Genomic DNA, 23,152 nt, shown 5'->3' with positions numbered 1-23,152 from the left:
CCTATGGACTGTAGCCCGCCAGGCTTCTCTGTCCTTGGGATTCTCCAGGCAAGAATATTGGAGTGGGTTGCCATTTCCTCCTTTAGGGGATTCTCCCGACCCAGGGATCAAACTCATGTCTCCTTTGGCTCCTGCATTGCAGGTGGATTCTATACTGTAATGGTACACTTCTGTTAGAAGTGCATTTCACTGATCTGTGTCCCTGAAAGTGACTTTTGCTGTGTCAACTCCTCCTTGGCTTTATTTTGTTCCAGAGAGGGGTGTTGGGGCTAAACACAGTCTTCCTCTCAGTCACAAAGGTCTTCATCTGACAGAGTGGTCAGCATGCTGCTGGATGATGACAAGGAACTCAACGGACATCCCAGTGACTGGATGACCTGTAGACCTCTCATCAGTTTGAGCTCAAGAGCACAATCATTTGTTCTTGGATCCTGGCCTTAAATGCCACTTCCCACACAGTCTTGATGTTTGGTTAAAACCAATAACCATCCGTCACTTTCAAGCCCCGTCAGATCTGCTTGTGGCTATCAGTGAATGATATATGAGCACACTTTTCCAACCTAAGTTCCTTTTAGACGTCATGAAGGACACTGCTAAAATACATCGCGTGAGTTTAAGGAGACCCGTCACAGGAGGAAGCCAGCCTGACAATAAGGGAAAGAATGAAGCCCCAGCCCCCATGCTGTCACCCAAGATCCTTAGGAAAAGTTGTCAGGACTGTGGCCAGCAGCCTGTCTTCTCCTGGGCACCTTCCTCTCATCTGTGAGGCTAACAGGGACCTTATTTCTTAGTTCTATTTCTCCGGCCCTCTCAGGATGATGCTTCATCATCCAAATGCCAGGAAAGAAAAAAATCAACAAAGTTTGTCCGTCTAAATTAAATTATCTCAGCATTCTAGGGATGAACAACTTTTGGAAAATACTAGAACTTCCTTTTTAATCTCTGACATTCCTAAAGCAGTTTGCCATGCACTAAGTATTTTAATATGTATGACTTTATCCACATGATAAGGAGAAAGAGTGTTATTGTATACTACGATTATTTAGGGTTCATGAATTCAGTCAGTTGTAATCAGATTAAAACCCGTGACTAATAGGAAAAATCCTCACTGTGGATGGAGGCTTAATATTTATTGAACAAAAATAAATAATTCTATAATCTTGATACTAAAGATGAATTTATATTTTTCTAGTTTTATGGGAATAATTGGATATTACTTTCGAAGAGGGCACTACAAAGAAAAAAGTGTGTTGACCCACTTCATACGAAAATGACATTAATCTGTCATCACTAGAAAAAACATTAATTTTGAGCTCTACAGACTGTCAAGAAGGAATTTTCAAGAACTTCTCTGGCCCCCAGTAACTGTCACTGCATATTTTCACAGTTGGTGGAAAGTAACATATTGTGACTCTGAAAGAGTATGAACCCAGTTGGCCCTTTAACCTGTGAACTTTTCTCTAACCCAGTACCCAAAGCAAATTAATTAATGTGTGACATTTGTTTTAACAAGGAACTAAGCCCTGGAGAAGGGCATGGCAGCCCACTCCAGTATTCTTGCCTGGAGAATCCCATGGACAGAGGAGCTTGACAGGCTACAGTTCACGGGGTCACAAAGAGTCAGACACAATTGAGTAATGAACACAAGGCTTAAAGGCTCTGATTTGACCCATTTGTAAACATTTCTGGTTTATTGAGATACTTTTATAATGCTGTTTCACTGCATCTGGTAAGCACCATGATATAATTTTAAAAGCTATGGAAATATTTTCAGCTCCAAAATCAACTGCCATGTGTAGCAGGGGCAGTAAAATAGGTTTTATTCTATTCCTTAGAACATCTCCCTTGACCCACAGTTTGAAGAGTGTTGAAATGATTCACCTGGCTAGGTGAATCACCAGACCAAGTGGCTAGTACGCATTACATATATTTCCTGTACTAGAGAATTTTCATTAAGAGGTGGCATATGGATAAAGCAAAGAGGGAAAAAACTAAAAACACCATCTCTGTGCTTATGGCTTAATTGCAGAGATGGAGCTTAAAGACGAAAAATAACCGGAAAACAGTTTCACAACAAGAGATAAATAAATGAGATGTTTGGGAGAGACATCTGGTTCCTTCAGGTTTATGGCTAATTCCAGTGATCTGTAAGAGAAATGGAAGTGACTGTGAACAGAGCACATCCTGGTGCTCTGGCAGCAAGGTGCACATTCTCTGCCAGAAGGGAATGTTGGATGAGTTGGGGGGCGGGGCGGGGAGGCTGTTTGTTTTTTCTGCAAACAGGAGACATCTTCCATGCTAATAGCAGCTTCAGAAAGATTGCTGCAGCAGATGGAAAGAACCCATATACATTCATGCATTCAGTTAGCAGGGGCTAATTGAATTTGAGGATTAACTCTGTCATTAGAGAGACACAAAACCTATTTATGTCTCCATCTATGGTTGCACAAGCTGAAAGGAATTTGGCACAGGTGGTATCTGAGTCTTAGACCACTGTAGCATTGAATGGCCTTTACATTAACCACCGATGGGTTCATCCCAACGAAGAAGACGTGATAATGGAATATGTGAGATGTGTGCTCTGTACCCCACACGCTCTATTTCAGCAGTGGAGGAGACACCAGTAGGCAGAATACGAGGAATTTAAGACTCAAGATCTATGAGTGTTTGCCTGACTGGAGAAGAGAAAGAGGAGGCGCAGTCTTCTCTCACATTCGATGATTAATGAGAGCACACCTTGTGTGGTTGTTATTGTACAGTCGCTCAGTCGTGTCCAACTCTTTGCAGCCCCATGGACTGCAGCACACCAGGCTTCCCTGCACATCACTGTCACCAGGAATTTGTTCAAATTCATGTCCATTCAGTCAGTGATGCCATCCAACCATCTCATCTTCTGTCTCCCTCATTTCCTCCTGCCCTTAATCTTTCCCAGCATCAGAGTCTTTTCCCGTGAGTTGGCTGTTTGCATCAGGTGCCCAGAGTATTGGAGTTTCAGCATTAGTCCTTCTAATGAATATTCAGGGTTGATTTCCTTTAGGATTGCTTGGTTTGATCTCCTTGCTCTCACCTTAGGGACTTTCAAGAGTCTTCTCCAACATCACAGTTCAAAAGCATCAGTTCTTTGGCACTCTGCCTTCTTTATGGTCCAACTCTCACATCCATACGTGATGATGGCTACTGGAAAAGCCATCAGTTCAGTTCAGTCGCTCAGTTGTGTCCAACTTTTTGCAGCCTATTTCACTGCAGCACACCAGGCTTCCCTGTCCATCACCAACTTCCGGAGTTTACTCAAACTCAGGTCCATTGAGTCAGTGATGCCGTTCAAGCATCTCATCCTCTGTCGTCCCCTTCTCCTCCCACCTTCAATCTTCCCCAGCATCAGGGTCTTTTCAAATGAGGCAGCTCTTCACATCAGGTGGCCAAAGTATGGGAGTTTCAGCTTCAGTATCGGTCCTTCCAATGAATATTCAGGGCCAATTTCCTTTAGGATGGACTGGTTGGATCTCCTTGCAGTCCAAGGGACTCTCAAGAGTCTTCTCCAAACCACAGTTCAAAAACATCAATTCTTCCCTGCTCAGCTTTCTTTATAGCCCAGCTCTCACATCCATACATGACTACTGGAAAAACCATAGCCTTGACTAGGTAGACCTTTGTTGACAAAGTAATGTCTCTGCTTTTTAATATGCTGTCTAGGTTGGTCATAACTTTCCTTCCAAGGAATGTCTTTTAATTTCTTGGCTGCAGTCAACATCTGTAGTGATTTTGGAGCCCAAAAAAATAAAGTCAGCCACTCTTTCTACTGTTTCCCCATCTATTTGCCGTGAAATGATGGGACCAGATGCCATGATCTTAGTTTTCTGATGTTGGGTTTTGAACCAACTTTTTCACTCTCCTCTTTCAATCTCATCAAAAGACTCTTTAATTCTTCGCTTTCTGCCACAAGTGTGGTGTCATCTGTATATCTGAGGTAATTGATATTTCTCCCGGCAATCTTGATTTCAGCTTATGCTTCATCTAGTCCAGCATTTCTCATGATGTTCTCTGCATATAAGTTAAATAAGCAGGGTGACAATATACAGACTTGACGTACTCCTTTTCCTATTTGGAACCAGTCTGTTGTTCCATGTCCAGTTCTAACTTGCTTCCTGACCTGCATACAGGTTTCTCAAGAGGCAGGTCAGGTGGTCTGGTATTCCCATCTCTTTCAGAATTTTCCACAGTTTATTGTGATCCACACAGTCAAAGGCTTTGGCATAGTCAATAAAGCAGAAATTGATGTTTTTCTGGAACTCTCTTGCTTTTTCCATGATCCAGCACATGTTGGCAATTTGATCTCTGGTTCCTCTGCCTTTTCGAAAACCAGCTTGAACATTTGGAAGTTCACGGTTCACGTATTGCTGAAGCCTGGCTTGGAGAATTTTGAGCATCACTTTACTAGCATGTGAGATGAGTGCAATTGTGTAATAGTTTGAGCATTCATTGGCATTGCCTTTCTTTGGGATTGGAATGAAAACTAACCTTTTCCAGTCCTGTGGCCACTGCTGAGTTTTCCACATTTGCTGGCATATTGAGTGCAGCACTTTCACAGCATCATCTCTCAGGATTTGGAATAGCTCAACTGGAATTCCATCACCTCCACTAGCTTTGTTCATAGTGATGCTTCCTAAGGCCCACTTGACTTCACATTCTGGGATGTCTGGCTCTAGGTGAGTGATCACACCATCGTGATTATCTTGGTCGTGAAGATCTTTTTTGTACAGTTCTTCTGTGTTCTCTTGCCACCTCTTCTTAATATGTTCTGCTTCTGTTAGGTCCATATCATTTCTGTCCTTTATTGAGCCCATCTTTGCATGAAATATTCCCTTGGTATCTCTAATTTTCTTGAAGAGATCTCTCGTCTTTCCCATTCTATTGTTTTCCTCTATTTCTTGCATTGATCACTGAGGAAGGCTTTCTTATCTCACCTCACTATTCTTTAGAACTCTGCATTCAAATGGGTATATCTTTCCTTTTCTCCTTTGCTTTTGGCTTCTCTTCTTTTCACAGCTATTTTTAAGGCCTTCTCTGACAGCCATTTTGCTTTTCTGCATTTCTTTTTCTTGGGGATGGTCTTGATCCCTGTCTCCTGTACGGTGTCACAAACCTCCTTCCATAGTTCATTAGGCACTGTATCAGATCTAGTCGCTTACATCTATTTCTCACTTTCACTGTAAAATTGTAAGGAATTTGATTTAGGTCATACCTGAATGGTCTACTGGTTTTCCCTACTTTTTTCATTTTAAGTCTGAATTGCAATAAGGAATTCATGATCTGAGCCACAGTCAGCTCCGTTCAACTTTGGCTTCTTCAGCATTACTGGTCGGGGCATAGATTTGGATTACCCTGGTATTGAATGGTTTGCCCTGGAAATGAAGAGAGATCATTCTGTCATTTTTGAGATTGCATCCACGTACTGCATTTCGGACTCTTCTGTTGACTATGATGGCTACTCCATTTCTTCTAAGGGATTCTTGCCCACGGTAGTAGATATAATGATCATCTAAGTTATATTCACCCATTCCAGTCCCTTTTAGTTTGCTGATTCCTAGAATGTTGACATTCACTCTTGCCATCTCCTATTTGACCAGTTCCAATTTGCCTTGATTCATGGACCTAACATCCCAGGTTCCTATGCAATATTGCTCTTTACAGCATCAGACCTTTCTTCTATCACCAGTCACATCCACAAATGGGTGTTGTTTTTGCTTTGGCTCCATCCCTTCATTCTTTCTGGAGTTATTTCTCCACTGATCTACAGTAACATATTGGACACCTACCGACCTGGGGAATTCATCTTTCAGTGTCCTGTCTTTGTCTTTTCATACTGTTCATGGGGTTCTCAAGGCAAGAATACTGAAGTGGTTTGCCATTCCCTTCTCCAGTGGACCACATTTTGTCAGAACTCTCCACTATGACCCGTCCATCTTGGGTGGCCCTACATGGCATGGCTCATAGTTTTCATTGAGTTAGACAAGACTGTGGTCCCTGTGATTAGATTGGTTAGTTTTCTGTGGTTTTCAGTCTGTCTGCCCTCTGATGGAGAAGGATAAGAGACTTATGGGAGCTTCCTGATGGGAGAGACTGACTGAGGGGGAAACTATTCTCATTCTGATGGGCAGGGTCATGCTCAGTGAATCTTTAAGTGTTTTAATGTTGATGGGAGGGGCTCTGTTCCCTCCTTGCTATTTACCTGAGGCCAAACTATGGTGGAGGTAATGAAGATAATGGGGACCTCCTCCAAAAGTCCCATGCATGCACTGCTACCCCTAGTGCCCCCAACCCTGTGGCAGGCCACCAGGACCCACGCCTCTGCAGAGACTCCTGGACACTCCCTGGCAAGTCTGGGTCAGTCTCTTGTGGGGTCCCTACTCCTTTCTCCTGGGTCCTGGTGCACACAGGGTTCTGTTTGTGCCCTCCAAGAGCCTATTTCTCAGTCCTGTGTAAGTTCTGGAAGCTCTGTGGTGGGGTTAATGACGACCTCCTCTAAGAGGGCCTATGCCATACCCAGGTCTGCTGCACCCAGAGCCCCTGGCCCTGTGGCAGTCCACTGCTGACCTGTACCTCCACAGGAGACACTCAAACACAGTTCTGTCCTCAGTATCTGTGAGGTCTCTGGCTCCTGGTGCACACAAGGTTTGTTTGAGCCCTCTGAGCGTCTCTGGCAGGAATGGGGTTTGATTCTAAGCATGAATCCACGATCCTACCATCTTGCTGGGGCTTCTCCTTTGCCCTTGGATGTGGGGTATCTCCTCACAGCCAGTCCAGCACCTACCATCTTACTGGGGTTTCTCTGACCTTGGATGTGGGGTATCTCCTCATAGCCGCCACTCCTGACATTGGAAAAGCCATAGCTTTGAGTATACAGGCCCTAGTCAGCAAAGTGATGTCTATGCTTTTTAATACCTTATATAGAATTCTTAATTCAACTCAACCAGCATTTGCTGTCTGCAGAGTCTTCTACTTGCCTTTCCTCTTCCTACTCCAAAAACCTGGTTCTTCAGATAAGTAGTTCTCAGCCTTTTTTATTTATCTGCTGAGATGCTCAATGTAAAACAGATGACATTGTTTCTGTCACACAAGTGTTCTTGGGCATCTCCCAACACTGACTGAAGGTCAGCACTGACCCCTTGACTCCAAGCACATCATGACGCAAGTGTAGGATGTGACAGATCGTATTTTTCCTAAAACAGCATTGTCTCCCATCCCACACATTCTCCTTGCAACATGTCTTTGACTATGTTTTCATTGAGCTATGGGGTGTGTATCTCCTTTCCTTGAACATGGACAAACTTGAGACTGAAGCGGGGCACACGTGACGCTGTGGTGGGGTCCAAGGCAAGGTGACTTCCCCTGGGCTCCCTTGGAATGGTTGCTTTTGAAACACAGTCATCATTTCCAGAGGAAGCCCCGGCAGCCCATGGAGGTCCACACGAGAGGCGTCAGAGCTCCCAGCTGAAGCCAGCTCCTACTTAGCAGTCATGTGTGTGACCCAGGCAGTCCATGGAGGTCCACACGAGAGGCGTCAGAGCTCCCAGCTGAAGCCAGCTCCTACTTAGCAGTCATGTGTGTGACCCAGGCAGTCCATGGAGGTCCACACGAGAGGCGTCAGAGCTCCCAGCTGAAGCCAGCTCCTACTTAGCAGTCATGTGTGTGACCCAGGCAGTCCATGGACGTCCACACGAGAGGCGTCAGAGCTCCCAGCTGAAGCCAGCTCCTACTTAGCAGTCATGTGTGTGACCCAGGCAGTCCATGGAGGTCCACACGAGAGGCGTCAGAGCTCCCAGCTGAAGCCAGCTCCTACTTAGCAGTCATGTGTGTGACCCAGGCAGTCCATGGAGGTCCACACGAGAGGCGTCAGAGCTCCCAGCTGAAGCCAGCTCCTACTTAGCAGTCATGTGTGTGACCCAGGCAGTCCATGGACGTCCACACGAGAGGCGTCAGAGCTCCCAGCTGAAGCCAGCTCCTACTTAGCAGTCATGTGTGTGATCATCTTGAAAGCAGATCTTTGAGCTCTCAGTGAATCTGCCCCAGCTGATGCCAGATTGAACAGAAACAACAATTTCTGCTTAACCCAGCCCAAGCTTCAGCTTTTGAGCAAAATAAATAATTGTCGTGTTTTAAGTCACTGTGTTTTGGAATATTTTGCTATGCAAGGATAGGGAACTGATACAGATTTGTGTGTCATTAGAATAATAATCTTAAATTTGTTCTAATATATTTTTAAGAACCCTTAGTGCTTTGGCTATTACTATTAATAAATAACTTGGCAACATATGTTATTATCAATTGTCAAAACTTCCTTGAAGCCTCAGTTAACATGCAGAGGTCTTTAGCAATATCTAATTCCTCTTTTCTTTCACCTTGTCTTGGGATTGTTCAGTAAGAGTATGTAAAATAATATTAATTACAGTATTTTCATGACCGGCTTCCTCCTTTATGTCTGATTAGCATAATTCAGCGTAGTCATCCATACCATGAAATGTGTGTTAGGTTACTTTTGCTATTTTTTTTAAATTTTATTTTATTTTTAAACTTTACATAATTGTATTAGTTTTGCCAAATATCAAAATGAATCCGCCACAGGTATACACGTGTTCCCCATCCTGAACCCTCCTCCCTCCTCCCTCCCCATACCATCCCTCTGGGTCGTCCCAGTGCACCAGCCCCAAGCATCCAGTATCGTGTATCGAACCTGGACTGGTGACTCGTTTCTTACATGATATTTTACATGTTTCAATGTCATTCTCCCAAATCTTCCCACCCTCTCCCTCTCCCACAGAGTCCATAAGACTGTTCTATACATCATTGTCTCTTTTGCTGTCTCGTATACCGGGTTATTGTTACCATCTTTCTAAATTCCATATATATGCGTTAGTATACTGTATTGATGTTTTTCCTTCTGGCTTACTTCACTCTGTATAATAGGCTCCAGTTTCATCCACCTCAGTAGAACTGATTCAAATGTATTCTTTTTAATGGCTGAGTAATACTCCATTGTGTATATGTACCATAGCTTTCTTATCCATTCATCTGCTGATGGACATCTAGGTTGTTTCCATGTCTTGGCTATTATAAACAGTGCTGCAATGAACATTGGGGTACATGTGTCTCTTTCCCTTCTGGTTTCCTCAGTGTGTTTGCTATTTTTGATGCTTATTTTAAATTCCATTTTGGGGAGCTGAGCCTTCACAGTTTGTTGCTGATGTACCAGGGTTTGCTGTTCACGAAGCAGAGAAATTGGACAGAATGCTGCTGATAAGGAAAATACAGGAAAAACTATGTAGAAATATGGATCTCAGAGAAGTAAGCTCTCGGGCACCTGGGAATGCAGCCTCGGTGGGGCTGAGCAATACTAAGAAAGGAAAAGTGTGAAGACACCTGTTGTGATCAGATCAAGGGAACTGTGAACCTGACATTGGCCATAGTGGGGCTGGTTCTTCAGCCTCTGTTTTGTTGTAAGAAGGGTTGGAGCTTGGAGCCATAAAATGACTTCACTTTCTGTCTGATGCATCTGTGAAGCTTTTGTTTGAGGTTGTTTTAATTTCTGCCACCCTGCCCCCAGCTACAGAAGAAACAGAAGGTGGAAGGAACTGTGACCTCAGATTCAGAGAAAATATTTTTTAAAAAATAAAAATAAAAGAAACTAGCATCCTTTTGTCTCTCAGCTGGATTGCTAACTACCTGTGTGACCTTGGAAAGTTACTTCTCAAGCACCATTTTCCTCCTCTATTAAATGCAAGGGTTAGACTAAGGCTACATAGAGCTCTGGAATGTGGAATATGACTCCTGACACATTATTTTATGTTCTGATTCTTGCTTTGTAAATATTTAGGAGTGAAATGTATGCAGAACTTGGCAAAGTCAGATGTATATTTATGAATCTCAGTGAATCGGCTGATTTTTACCCCGTAGGCCTCCAGAAGCCATTTTTGTTCAACAGTTTTTGTTGTTACTTTTAATCTTTTTCTCCCACAATTAAAAGATTTAAATGGCCACTATCATTAACAAGTGACAATCAGGAACAGAACATTAATTTTAAAACTGAAAAATAACATGAAAGGTTAAAATTTTTAAATAGACACAAGTGCTCAGAGTTGTGACTCTGTTTATAGTTATTTTAGTTGATTTACTGAGATTTACAAGCATTGTGGCTTTGCCAAGTTCAGTACGCTTTTTTTTTTTTTGCAAATATTTTTGTTGCAAAGCAGACTTTGCAACCTTAAACTATCCCTTTGGAATTAGTCATGTGACGTGTTCTAGAACTGTAATTGACTTGAGTCTCACCTCATTTCACAGCTAAGAAGTGATTCATTTCTGTGTAATGGTGTTAACATCAGTATTCCGTGGTGTTCTACACAGAAAACCACAGTGGTCACAGTCACTGTTCCTTGAGCTTACTTGCAAGGCAGAGTCTCAAAAGAACTGATTTTATCTTCGTTTTCATAATGAGAGACCTGAAGCTTGGTTAAAATAACTTGCCCACTAGTTAATGATGTGCGGGCGTACTAAGTCACTTCAGTCGTGTCTGACTTTGCAACGCTGTGGACTGTAGCCCACCAGGCTCACAAGCCTTAAACTCAGGCAATATGATTCTAAACTCAGTTAAAATATATCCCTTCCTAATTTGGATTTCTTGCCAAAATATCAGTTTTCGGAGAGGATGGAGTTCATTTTGTACAGTCAGCTTGGAACAGGGCCTGGCCTGGCAGAAGCAGGTGGGCCAGCCTGTGGCCCATGGACTATTTTCTCCCATCATGATGGGAGGGAGTCACTTTTTGCCTTCTGTGCACAGATATCTAAGGATGTCTGGGCTTCTGGGAATCCAGGCCGAAGAGGGGCTGTAAGAGGAAGACATTTGACTCCTTCCCGGTAGTCCTGACTTTTCCATTCCAGCTTTCTGTCTCAGGATGCTTACCGTTCCGCAGTTGATCAGGAGGCACAGTGCTGAAGGAAAAATAAATCATTTCTTATAAGCTAATGATCCAACTTCTAAACTCTCGAAAATGACAAACTTTTCAATCCTCTACCCCTTTACTTTCCTGTCTGACTATATAAGTTTATGTGATTTAATCGTCTAGGAAACCTAGTAGTCATATACTCAATAACCCTTGTATCCCACTGGCCATTTAACTTCCCTTGTTCTTTTCAATTTGGGAGCATTGTTTACCCTATATGAAGGAGTTTTGGAAAAGGCCAGAAGGCAGGCTCTGAGCTGAAGAAATAATAAAAAAAAAATAATGCTGTAATCATAACAATTCATTATTTGTTTTTAAGCTTGATGTTTCAGAAGGTTATTATCTGGAGTTGAATACTAATGGAGTCAAGCTCTGTTTATGCAGAGGAAATCTTAAACAACAGTGTTCAGGAGGGAAGGACATTAATCAGCAGAGAAGAGGGCCTTGTGCCTAATAATGTTTGCATAATAGCTACCCTTGAGTGTATTGCTTGACTTAAAAATAAATATTCATGTTTTCCATCTCAGTACAATTGGAAATTATTTGTGGTTATGATTCTTTTATATGCTCTTCTGTCTGTTCAGGGGGACTTTAAATTGGGAAGCTAGGAAACCAAAAGACATAAATAAAGATGTTGGGAGTGGAGTGAGGTAGCAATGGAAAGCTGCCGTGATGGGGGCACATGAACTGAGAGCAGGTCGCAACTCTGTTCGCAGGAAGGGAGGGGCCGAATCAAACTGGCAGGCGTCAGGACATTTACGTGATTCTCTGATTTACTTTCAACTCCTCCTAGCTTCTCATTGCTCACAGGATAAAAATGTAGGTCCCTTCTCTGGACGAAGAGGTGCTCACCGGAGTGGTCGCACTGGAACTTCACAGTCATGATGTGTGACAACCCAGCCTCAGGGGTGATCACGCAGACCTCTTCCCAGGGCCCTTCGGACAGCCTCTTAACTTACAAGTCCTCATTTGTACCTTCCCTTCATCTTTTAAGGATTTCCCAAATCTTTTTTGCTAATGAAACCACTGATTGTGGAAGAGTTGGCTTAACTTCACCTCCTCCAACAATCCTTTGAACTCGGCAGGTAGCCAGTGAGTTTCCCCCCAGCCTCTCATTCATCCATTCACTCATGTTCAGTACTCTTCCAATAGTATTTATCCTGGAGAATTTTTTCATCATCCTGACTTATTGCTCATATGCACCAAATGTTATTCACTGGTGCTTTAAGTTAGCGAATTCTACTTTTCTCTCTCCTTTGTTCTTTCTTTTTTCTATTTCTTTTAAATGTCTGGGAAGTGTTTCAGTGTGGTCTTGAAAATGCAGGCTCTATATTGTCAGGAACGTCTGTGTGTCATTTTCAAGGCTTTTCATGAACTGCCTTCTCAGGCAGTTACCCTAGCCTTCTTTCTCTCCTAAATGGATATAGAGTATCCTGTAGCGTAAAAGCCCAAACTGAGTCATTTGCCCACACCTGCAATTGCTCGTGCTTGCCCCTGCCTCCCTCTCCCTGTCCTCTCACACAGAGTTGACATCTTGGGAAAGCTCCACCATCTCACTGGCTCCTGCAGCCCGGCCTCACCTCTGATGAGGGCCGTATGAACAACGATATGCCCGATTGACTTCACACAGCAATTCGCCCTCCTTGCTAGGCTCCTTCTGAAGTGTGTGTATGTGTTTTTCATGTACTTAGGTGTAGTCACAGAAGTAGTATAATCTATCCCTTCTGTCCGTATAACTTATCCTATTTATAAACTGCTTATTTGGCTTCATCTTTACTACAGAGAGGTGACCAGGACAGCTGTTAATCTTACTTTAGATAAGAAAGTTGATTTAAAAAGTTTGACTTCTTAAGGCTGAGTGCTGAAGAACTGATGCTTTCAAATTGTGGTGCTGGAGAACTCTTGAGAGTCCCTTGGACTGCAAGGAGATCAAAGCAGTCAATCCTAAAGGAAATCAACCCTGAATACCCATTGGAAGGACTGATGATAAGGCTGAAGCTCCAGTACTTTGGCCACCTGATGTGAAGAGTTGACTCATTAGAAAAGACCCTGAGGGTGGGAAAGATTGAGGACAGGGGTGGAAGGGGCTGGCAGAGGATGAGATGGTTGGATGGCATCACCGCCTCAATGGACATGAGTTTGAGCAAACTCTGGGAGATAGTGAAGGACAGGGAAGTCTGGTGTGCTACAGTCCATGCAGTTGCAGAGTCGGACATGACTTAATGACTAAACAACAAGTAAATTGCAGAGATCGGAATTAGATTCCAGTTAAAGACTATTTCCTTTCATTTTCCTTAGGCCCCACAAAGCCCTGGAGACTTACTACAGGGTGAACTCCCAGAGGGCACAGGACAGAGCCTGGGATGGTCACAGGGACCTGCATTGTGGGGTGATTGAGCTACCATGGTCTCTGTGCCCTGAGAGAGTCATTTCCATCTGAATGTCAGTGTCCCATCTGTAAAAGGAAGAATGAGACACGTTTTTTAGGTTCTTTTGACATACAACATTTTATTAATTCCCTTTCTGTTATTTTTTAGAAACATCTATTTGTTTGCTTGTCTGTGCCAGGTCGTAGCTGCAGCACACAGGATCTTTAGTTATGGCATGTGAATTGTTAGCTGTGACACTTGGGGTCTAGTTCTCTGACCAGGGATAGAACCCCACCTCCCCTGCATTAGGAGTGCAGAGTATTAGCCACTGGACCATTAGAAAGTCCCCTTTTCTGTTATTTTTATCTCCATTGCCTTTCACTCCTTTCCTCTTTGCTCTCTTTTCTGTCTGGAGAAGGAAATGGCAGCCCACTCCAGTATTCTTACCTGGAGAATCCCATGGACAGAGGAGCCTGATGGGCTATAGTCCATGGGGTCACAAGGAGCTGGACATGACTGAGCAACTAACACTCTGTTCTGTCAGTTCAACAACTGATTGGTGCACACTGACTGTGTACAAAGAGCATTATTGCGCCTGGAGCCGTAGTCCCAGCTTAAACAGCTTGTTATGGAAAAGAAACATTCTTCCCTCTCTTTCCTGTTCTTCCTTTCTCGCTCTTCTTCCTTTATTCTCCCTTCCGTGCTCAAGCAGCTGTCATCATTTCCTAAGTTTTCCGAGACTTCTGCTTTGGTCAGAGGGAAGGCACTCGGCCCTGGGCCTCTGAACAAGTTGAACATGTCTGTGGTTCTTTGGCTCTGATCACCCAGGGCCCATAAGTGCGCATGATGAAAGCTTCACGGGGTTTGTTCAGTGATAGTCAAGGCCACCATATGCTTTGATACTGCATTTTTGGCCAACTGTATACGAGAGACTCTGAAATAAGAGTAAAATGATACTTTGAAAAATAAACTTCAAACCTTCTAATTTGGGGGGAGGTGACTTTAAAACTTTAAAATGAGCTTTTTCTTGAGAAATTTTAAAATATAGGTATTTTTCTAAAGGGACCATTTTTGACCTAATACAACTGTCCCCTTTAGGAGTCATAACCACCATTAGAGTCATATATTCTTTTCCTCTTTTATTAGTTATATTTTTTTCATTTTTCTTCTGCACCCCACGTGACATGCACAGGTATTTAGATTATTTTCCCCTCAGCTAAGTAGAAGGAAATGGCAGTGCACTCCAATATTCTTGCCTGGAGAGTCCCATGGACAGAGGAGCCTGACAGACAACAGTCCATGGGGTCGCAAGAGTTGGACATGACTCAGCGACTAAATCGCCACCACCGCCACCAAGTAGCCTTACAATTAGTTTAATTAAACTTTCAGAGTTCTTTCTATAAGAATCACCAATAAATTGTATGCTAAATGTATGATTACTTTCTTTAGAACATAATTAAAATATGTGTTTCTTCTTTATTGCTTCTAATCCTTCTTTCCATAGCAGTAGGTATTTATTTATAATTATAGAACACAAAATTACTAATAATTTTTGAACCCCCAAAGGACAAAGTAGAAGGAATTAGAAAGAAGGGAGCAGAAACAATCCTAATAATCAGGCACTCTGCATCAGTGGATGAGATAAGAACACTTATGTGATTTAATAAACCCTTTCAAAGATCTGATATAATTGAGACTTGCTGGTTTACACATGTGGAAACTGAGGCTCAGAGGGGTTAGATAACTCGCCTAGAATTCCACCGCCTGTAAGGGTCAGAGCTAAGATTTGAATCCAGTATGTGTGACTCTACATTTCATGTTCGCTTTTCTGTACTAGGGCTGGAGGGGGTTCCTGTCGGCTCTAGAATGATGTACAAGATGAATGCCCAGGGAGGGAAGGGGTGAAGAGAAGGCCTCAGTTTGTCCCACGTTTCAACCTTTGGCATGCTTCTCCTCCCCTGACCCCCACCCCAAATGTAGACTGTGTCTCCCAAATATGGATCCAGCCCTTTGTAATATTTTCATGAGAGGGTCTTCTACTAATGGGACATCTCTCTTTTGTCTTTCACAGCAATTTTGCAGGCAGTAATAGCTGGTGATCTTATGAAGGTAAGATATCTTCCTACCAGAACTTTTGGTGATTCTTTAAGAACTCTAAATCAGCATAATTTCTCACCAAATTTTCATGATCCCATTTATGATTTCCCATCCCCCTGGTGCTAGCTGGGTAGAAGGCAGAAGGATGTTCTTTTTGAGAATTGAGCAGAGAGGGTGAGAGGAGTCCTTGTAGCATCACCATGTCTCCAAACAGCAAAGGGTCTGTGCAAAGGCACAGTGCTGTCTGCCTTGACTGATTACAACTGATATGTGTCCCCAGGAGACAGTACTTATAGTACCCCGGGTTCCTGCTATCTGGAACTAATATTTGAAGTTTAAAGATTTCTTTCAGCCCAAGTCTTTAAATGAATGCATCTGTAAGAATAACCTGGACAATACCCAGAAATACTTTGTTTAAACAAGAGACAACATCATGCAACATTATTGCCATTTTGAACTCTGGGGATCACAGTTAATCAGAAGATACTCTGATCTGCCTTGAATATTGTGATTTGTGCTCATGTTTTCTGGAGAATTTAGTTGAGAGGAAACTGCTGCCTCCTGAGTGAATGCAAATTCTGAAGTCAGACTGTCTGGGTTCAGATCTTGGCTCTGCCTTTGACTATATATGAGACTTTGTATAATAACCTAATTGTCTCTGGGCCTCCGTTTCTTCATCTGTAAAATGGAATCACATTGGTCTTCTCTTTGCTTTACTATGAGGATTGAATATAAAATTCATGTAAAGCTCTTAAGATTGTTCCTATAACTTCATAGAAGGGACTCTCCCAAGATAGCTATTTTGTTAATACAGTGTTAATCTGTGTTCCTTTAATAGTTAAACATAACAGAGAGACAAATGTTTGTTATAAAGTATAATATAGTCCATGAATACCCAGAAAGCTATATTTGGTCCCAAGTTATTTTCAGGTGTCAGGACTTAAGACTGCCTGGGTATCCCTGTATACGTCATAATGGCATTGATCTGCTCTGTATTATCAGCAACTTTCCCAGGCAGAGGCTCCAACTAACTCAAGTTCAGTGCTATCCCAGATTGAGAACCCAGAAGCCTTAAAAGAAAGTTAAGAAGCACTAGCTCAGTTGATAAAGAATCTGCCTGCAATGCAGGAGACCCCAGTTCAATTCCTGAGTCGAAAAGATCTGCTGGATAAAGGATAGGCTACCTACTCCAGTATTCTTGGGCTTCCCTAATGACGCAGCTAGTAAAAAATCCACCTGCAATGCAGGAGACCTGAGTTCGATCCCTGGGTTGGGAAGATCCCCTGGAGAAGGGAAAGGGTGCTCACTCCAGTATTCTGGCCTTGAAAATCCTATCTATGGACTGTATAGTCCATGGGGCCGCAAAGAGTCAGACACGACTGAGCGACTTTTACACACACACAGGCTCTTGTATACAAGTTTTTTGGAAGCACATCTGTTGAATAAACTGAGAAACCTCAGAGCTACATTGTTAACAGGTTACTAGAAGAAAACAAGGGCTGAGAAGGTTGTCAGCATCTTGTTAAACTGTTATCTTCAGACACACATCCCTGGGAATGGTGCCCGTGCCATGACCAGATCACAGTGTTACTAGGAATTGCTAGCCACAAGAGGAAAGTGCTCTCTAAGCAGTGTATATACCTGAATTCAGTGCCATTTCCAAGCAGTGGATTAAACCAAGTATTATCCTATATTCCCTGCAAAGCCTTTTTGGATTCTGTGAGCAAAAGGCATGAGTTCAGACCTAATCCCTCCTCTTGGAGGGTTTCTAAGCCAGAAAATTTTGCAAAATGATGTTGTACCTTTGAAACCACTTCATTTTGTTTTGTATATACTTTTAGTCTAGGCAACAGATTTTCCAGGGCCCTGGGCATGTTACTGCACTTCTTTGGTACTTAACAGAGAATTATGTGAGAGAAGGGTAATCACTATATTCGGCTGGTTGCCTTATTTCATTCTCTGTTATAATTCTTTCCTAGATGACTGAGAAATGACTCAGTAATATCTGATTTACTGAGAGGTGAAATATAAAGCCTGAGGGTTTTTCTTTTTCACTTTTTGCTTTCTTTTCCTTCCCAAGTACTTTCCCCTCCTTTTCTTTATCTTCTTCCATTTCTCTGTCACATGTAGAAAGTACTATAAATATTAAATACTCAACTGGGTGTGTGTGTCACAAGTGTGAGGAAGGAGGGGGAGAATGGGAGAGTTGAAAGGGGAAGCAAGGTCCAAGCACACCAGTGAACTGAGAATAGACCCTGGATCAGCCCTGCGTGCAGGCTGTCATGTGTAGCTCCTATCCACCAGGCTGCACAGCATACCCATGGACTAACCTAATGGCCACAGTGTCTATGAACACCACAGCAAGGCAAAATCGGGGCAGCTGATGGGTTGGGTCTCTGCGACTGTGTGAGCCCAAATCCTTTGTGGATCTTCCCACAAAGAATGGATGTGCCATTGTGAGACAGTACAGTTGAACAGAACAGGATTCTTAGATTGTCATGGAAGACAGCTACTTCTTCCTGTTCCTTTGCTTCTCAATTTAGGCATGAAAACTCTATGTTCCTTGTGCACGCTCAGTCGCTTCAGTTGTGTCCGACTCTTCGCATCCCTATGGACTGTAGCCTGCCAGGCTCCTCTGTCCGTGAAGATTCTTCAGGCAAGAATACTGGAGTGGGTTGCCGTTTCTTCCTCTAGGGAATCTTGCAAACCCTGGGCCTGAACCCACATCACTTACGTCTCCTGCACTGGCGGGCAGGTTCTTTACCACTAGTGCCTCCTGGGAAGCCCCGTGTTCCTTACTTCCAGTCAGTTGCTCCTTTGTGATCAGTTTTCTAGGAAGTCTTCCATGGTTTTTCCATCCCCTACTTCATGTTTTCCTAGTGCCCTGTGCTACCCTCCTCATTGTCCTCTTCATCTCTGTGCAATTCTTTTTTGTTTTTTATTTATTAACTTTATTCTTTTTTTTAAATTTTATTTTATTTTTAAACTTTACAATATTGTATTGGTTTTGCCAAATATCGAAATGAATCCGCCACAGGTATACACGTGTTCCCCATCCTGAACCCTCCTCCCTCCTCCCTCCCCATACCATCCCTCTGGGTCGTCCCAGTGCACCAGCCCCAAGCATCCAGTATCGTGCATCGAACCTGGACTGGCGACTCATTTCATACTTGATAGTATACATGTTTCAATGCCATTCTCCCAAATCTTCCCACCCTCTCCCTCTCCAACAGAGTCCATAAGACTGTTCTATACATCAGTGTCTCTTTTGCTGTCTCGTATACAGGGTTATTGTTACCATCTTTCTAAATTCCATATATATGCATGAGTATACTATATTGGTGTTTTTCTTTCTGGCTTACTTCACTCTGTATAATAGGCTCCAGTTTCATCCACCTCATTAGAACTGATTCAAATGTATTCTTTTTAATGGCTGAGTAATACTCCATTGTGTATATGTACCATAGCTTTCTTATCCATTCATCTGCTGATGGACATCTAGGTTGCTTCCATGTCCTGGCTATTATGAACAGCGCTGCGATGAACATTGGGGTACACATGTCTCTTTCCCTTCTGGTTTCCTCAGTGTGTATGCCCAGCAGTGGGATTCTGCAATTCTTTAAAAATCTCTCTCTCCCATGGACAGTGAGGTCTTGGAGGCTTAGAGGTCAGTGGTCAAGTTGTATTCATGTTAGTTTCCTTGGCATCTGGCACATGGCTAATCTATAGTTGTATTTGAGTGAATGTATAAACTATGAGTTTAGTCTCTTTGACCTTATGAGTTTTGTTTTTAATAATGCTATGCTATCTAACTTCTTGGTGGTAGACATATTCCTTTTGCTTATTACATGATGAGTTAGTTGATTCTTATTTATTCTAAAGCTACATTTTAGAAGCTCTAGTAAGGCCCTTGTTCTGATTATTACAGTTTAGAGAACAGAGATCCATTTTCACTTACATTACAGTTTGGTAATGTGCAGTATTTCACAAACTTAAGACTGTGTCCTTATTTAGCACCTAATTCTCAGGCTGAAAAATCTGTTTTCCCCCCCAGTCTTTTGGAAGTCTTTTAGGTTTCTACTACTACATTCTCTGAACCCTTTTGGTTCTCATCCCATGGATCATCTCAAGCCTTGTTGGGTGGTATGTGTTGGATGATAAATAGAAGGCAGGCAGACTGCAGATCTGGATGAAGGAGGGAGCCAAACATGGCTGTGCATGTGTCTGCTGTATGCCTGTGTGTGTGATCTTATGCTGGGAAGGGGTAAGCAGCTTCTGTACTCAGTAACTGGGTTCATTAGAGAGGGCAGAAAAAGTTAAAGGGCGGAGGGAACATCGCTACCAGACATCAAGCTCTTCCTGCCTATAGACTTAATTGTTCTTTAACTCAAGAACACTCAGCCTACATAGGGAAGCTTTCATTCTCCTCTCTTTCATTCTTTCAGTGCCCAGAAAAGGACAAAAAAACAGAAAGGGAGCAAGTAATTTAGCATGCTTCCATTCCCTTAGGCTGTTCAGCACCCACTTACCCTCTCCGGAATTTGCTGAGACACTGGCCATCTATTTGAATGATAACACAACCCAGGAATGTTACTTCATCTCTTTGACTTTTCCCTGTGTCCTCTGAGGCTGGAGACATTTGTGGTTTGCTACATTACTTTTATTTTATCACCAGCTAGCTGTTTTCCTTGTTCCAGACTCTGTCTGAGTTGCTTTTCCTATGTCTCTTTTGCAGCTAATAGAAAGCTATAAAAATGGAGGCAGCCTGCTAATTCAGGGACCAGACCACTGTTCACTCCTTCATTACGCAGCTAAAACCGGCAACGGGGAGATTGTGAAATATATCCTTGACCACGGTGAGTAGGCATAGAAAACCAAGAATCAATTATCCATGAAACAGACTGCATTTTCGAGGTTGACTTTCATCCAGACTGTCCTCAGAATGGTGGAGAGACCCTTGAGCTTTCGCTGACTCTCCTTGCTTGTGTGACGGAGCCAGGATTCCAGACCCCTGACACAGGTCACCTTAACCAAGCCTTTACCTGTACCTTAACCACCTTAACCTTAACAGGAATCATTTCCATATCAAGGCCTTTGCAGGGTATTTGGGGGCTGATTACTTACAAAATGAAAGATAAAACTGAGTGTGGACTTGGCATCATGTACTGTTTGGGAAGGGTTTTGGGAAGTTAACGAGTTGGACCAGGTACCTAATCCATATTTATAGCTGATCATTCTGAGGAGTAATGTGCATATTTATTTCCATCTTTCTAGTTTCCCTTTTTTTTTCTATTTGAATCTCATTCACCTTTTCAACTCAAGTCACCTTTTATTCTCTTCAAAAAAATCTGGTACTGCTGTGTCCTCTGTGGCAGGCCATGTTCACCCCCTGGACAGCCTCCTAACTGGGTTTGTAATCTGGTGTTAGATGGTGACCTCAGCACCTACCTCTAATAGCCCTTTAGAGGCACAGACACGTCAGAGGAGTATCAAATCTTTCTTTGATACTTTCTTTGGAAGTAGACCGTACTTTCTGTTTCCCTTGTTTATAGTGTTTCTAGGACTGAAAAATAGGATAGAAGCGGGCAAAGTCTCCCTAGCTTGGCTGTTTTTGAGGAATCTCTGGCTCTGCTGAATTCAGGTATACAGAGATCCTAAAAGATTTTCTGTGAGCCCTAGCACTGAGCCAATGGCCCACCCTCATTGTATCCATATTTTGGCTGTAAATAGTAAGCATTTTAGCACAGAGTCACATTCCCTTTGGTACACAGTCACATTCCCTTTTTTAAAAAACTGAAGTATAGTCAATTTACAGTATGTCAGTTTCAGCTGTACAGCAAAGTGATTCAGTTAAAGGCATGTATGTTCAGTTGCTCAGTCTTGTCCAACTCTTTGCAACCCTATGGACTGTAGCCCTCAGGGCTCCTCTCTCCATGGGATTTTCCTGGCAAGAATACTGGAGTGGGTTGCCATTTCCTCCTCCAGGGGATCCTCCCAACCCAGGAATTGAACCCATGTCTCCCATGTCTCCTGCATTACAGGCGAATTCTTCACTGCTGAGCCACTGATAAGTTATGCATATATTTAATCTTTTCCAGATTCTTTTCCCATTACAGATTATTACAAGATAGTGAATATAGTTCCCTGTGCTATATAGTAGGTCCTTGCTGTTTATTTTCTATGCAGTCGGGTGTATCTGTTAATTCCAAACTCCCAATTTATCCCTCCCCTTCCTTTTCCCCTTTGGTAACCATAAATTTGTTTTCTATGTATTGATTTACATTCCTTTTTATTCCTCTTTTTATTCAGTTCAGCAAACATGTCTTATTCTATGTACCCATTCATTCATTCATCGAATATTTGTGGGGTACTTCACAGGAACTATCTGGCATAAACCGACACACACACAAAAATAAAGTCTCTGTTGTCAAGCAATTGCAGGATAAAAAATATAATCATATGCATCATTAAATTGAAAGTGGTTGTATGTAGGACTCTTAAATCCTACTGTAAAGTCACAAAGAGATAACTAACAGAGCTGCCGTTTCTCGAGCACTGGTTGTATGCCACATGCTTAGAATGAACACATCCTATCATTTAAGCTTTACAAGGACCTTGGAAAGGATTAGACTCTCAGTCCCATTTGACTCGCCTTGCTTTTGTCTTCAATACCTTCTCACCATGGAGAGTTTGCCTGAACCCTTGGCCTGAATTATGGCAGAAAGAGTGGTTTAGGAAAAGGAAAGGGTATCCAAGTAGGATGGTCACCATTAGAGGCTTTCTCCCCACTCCCCTCCGCCACCCCCATAGGCTAGATTGGATTGTCCCGAGCCTGTCTGCCCCAGAAAGCCTAGATCTATTCCTGGTGCTGTGTCAGGGGTGTGTATATTCTGTCTCCCACTCCCCTGACCATTCGGCCTCCAGCAATTAAAGCATGCCTCTTTAAACAATGACTTGAATAGACAATGGTGGCATAAATTCTACTTGCCTTTTGCACACACACACAAACTGTAGGTGTTTTCCTGTAGTGACTCTTCCAAAAGCTGGTGACAGGCAGAACCAAATATGAGAACCCAGCCCCATAGACAGTGCATACAGGTCACAAAGCTTCCATAGTTATTTTTCTCTTCATAGAAAAGATTTCAGAATTTCCCCTGGAAAAAGTGAAGGTGAGCTTTGGATATATGCCCTCACCTTGTTTGCTTTTAGCTCAGGTTCAAGTTCTCCTGGTGGCTGTCATCTTGATATTCCCTCTTGGTTTGGCTTTTACCCCATGAAGTTGAGTGCTTGCCCTCACACCTTAATCTGCTCAGTACCCAAGTACCTCTCTAGGGTTGGTGAGACACCGGCTATCTATTTGAGTGATGAGACCTCTTAGAAATTCTCTCTCCTCCCCTCTCTACCTCTCCTGAAGAACAGGAATTCCCGTCCCTGGTTCTGGGATCCTTTCTCATCAGTGATCTGCTGGTATCTCACTTGTTATTACCTGTCGGGCTGCAGGGAACTGCACTTTTGACTGAGTCTGTATTTAAGATGGATTCTTACGTGTTCGGGGCTGTCAGCTGGGGTGCTTGGGACACCTGGACTTTCATCTCAGGCTTCCTCACAGCATGACGATCCCCGGGTTTCAGGAGGGTGAGAATGGAAGCTTCCAGACATTCAGAGGCCAGGCTGGAGAAGTCTGCCTCACCT

At 42.9% G+C, this 23,152-nt stretch overlaps 1 protein-coding gene across 2 annotated transcripts in view; it reads left to right on the top strand.

Annotated features, from left to right (window-relative positions):
- The window catches only part of DGKI (diacylglycerol kinase iota), a 514,234-nt gene that overhangs the window by 464,847 nt on the left and 26,235 nt on the right, over positions 1-23,152 (top strand). For both annotated transcript variants that reach the window (XM_010804593.4, XM_024991169.2), the window contains exons 29-30: positions 15,435-15,472; positions 20,196-20,316. In XM_010804593.4, coding sequence (XP_010802895.2) covers positions 15,435-15,472; positions 20,196-20,316 — 159 coding nt within the window. The remainder of the gene's footprint in view (positions 1-15,434; positions 15,473-20,195; positions 20,317-23,152) is intronic.

The sequence above is a fragment of the Bos taurus genome, chromosome 4 (genome assembly GCF_002263795.3).
Source record: "Bos taurus isolate L1 Dominette 01449 registration number 42190680 breed Hereford chromosome 4, ARS-UCD2.0, whole genome shotgun sequence".
Lineage (NCBI taxonomy): Eukaryota > Metazoa > Chordata > Mammalia > Artiodactyla > Bovidae > Bos > Bos taurus.
Note: the sequence above shows the minus strand (reverse complement) of the source record. Positions and strands in the feature narration are given on the sequence as shown.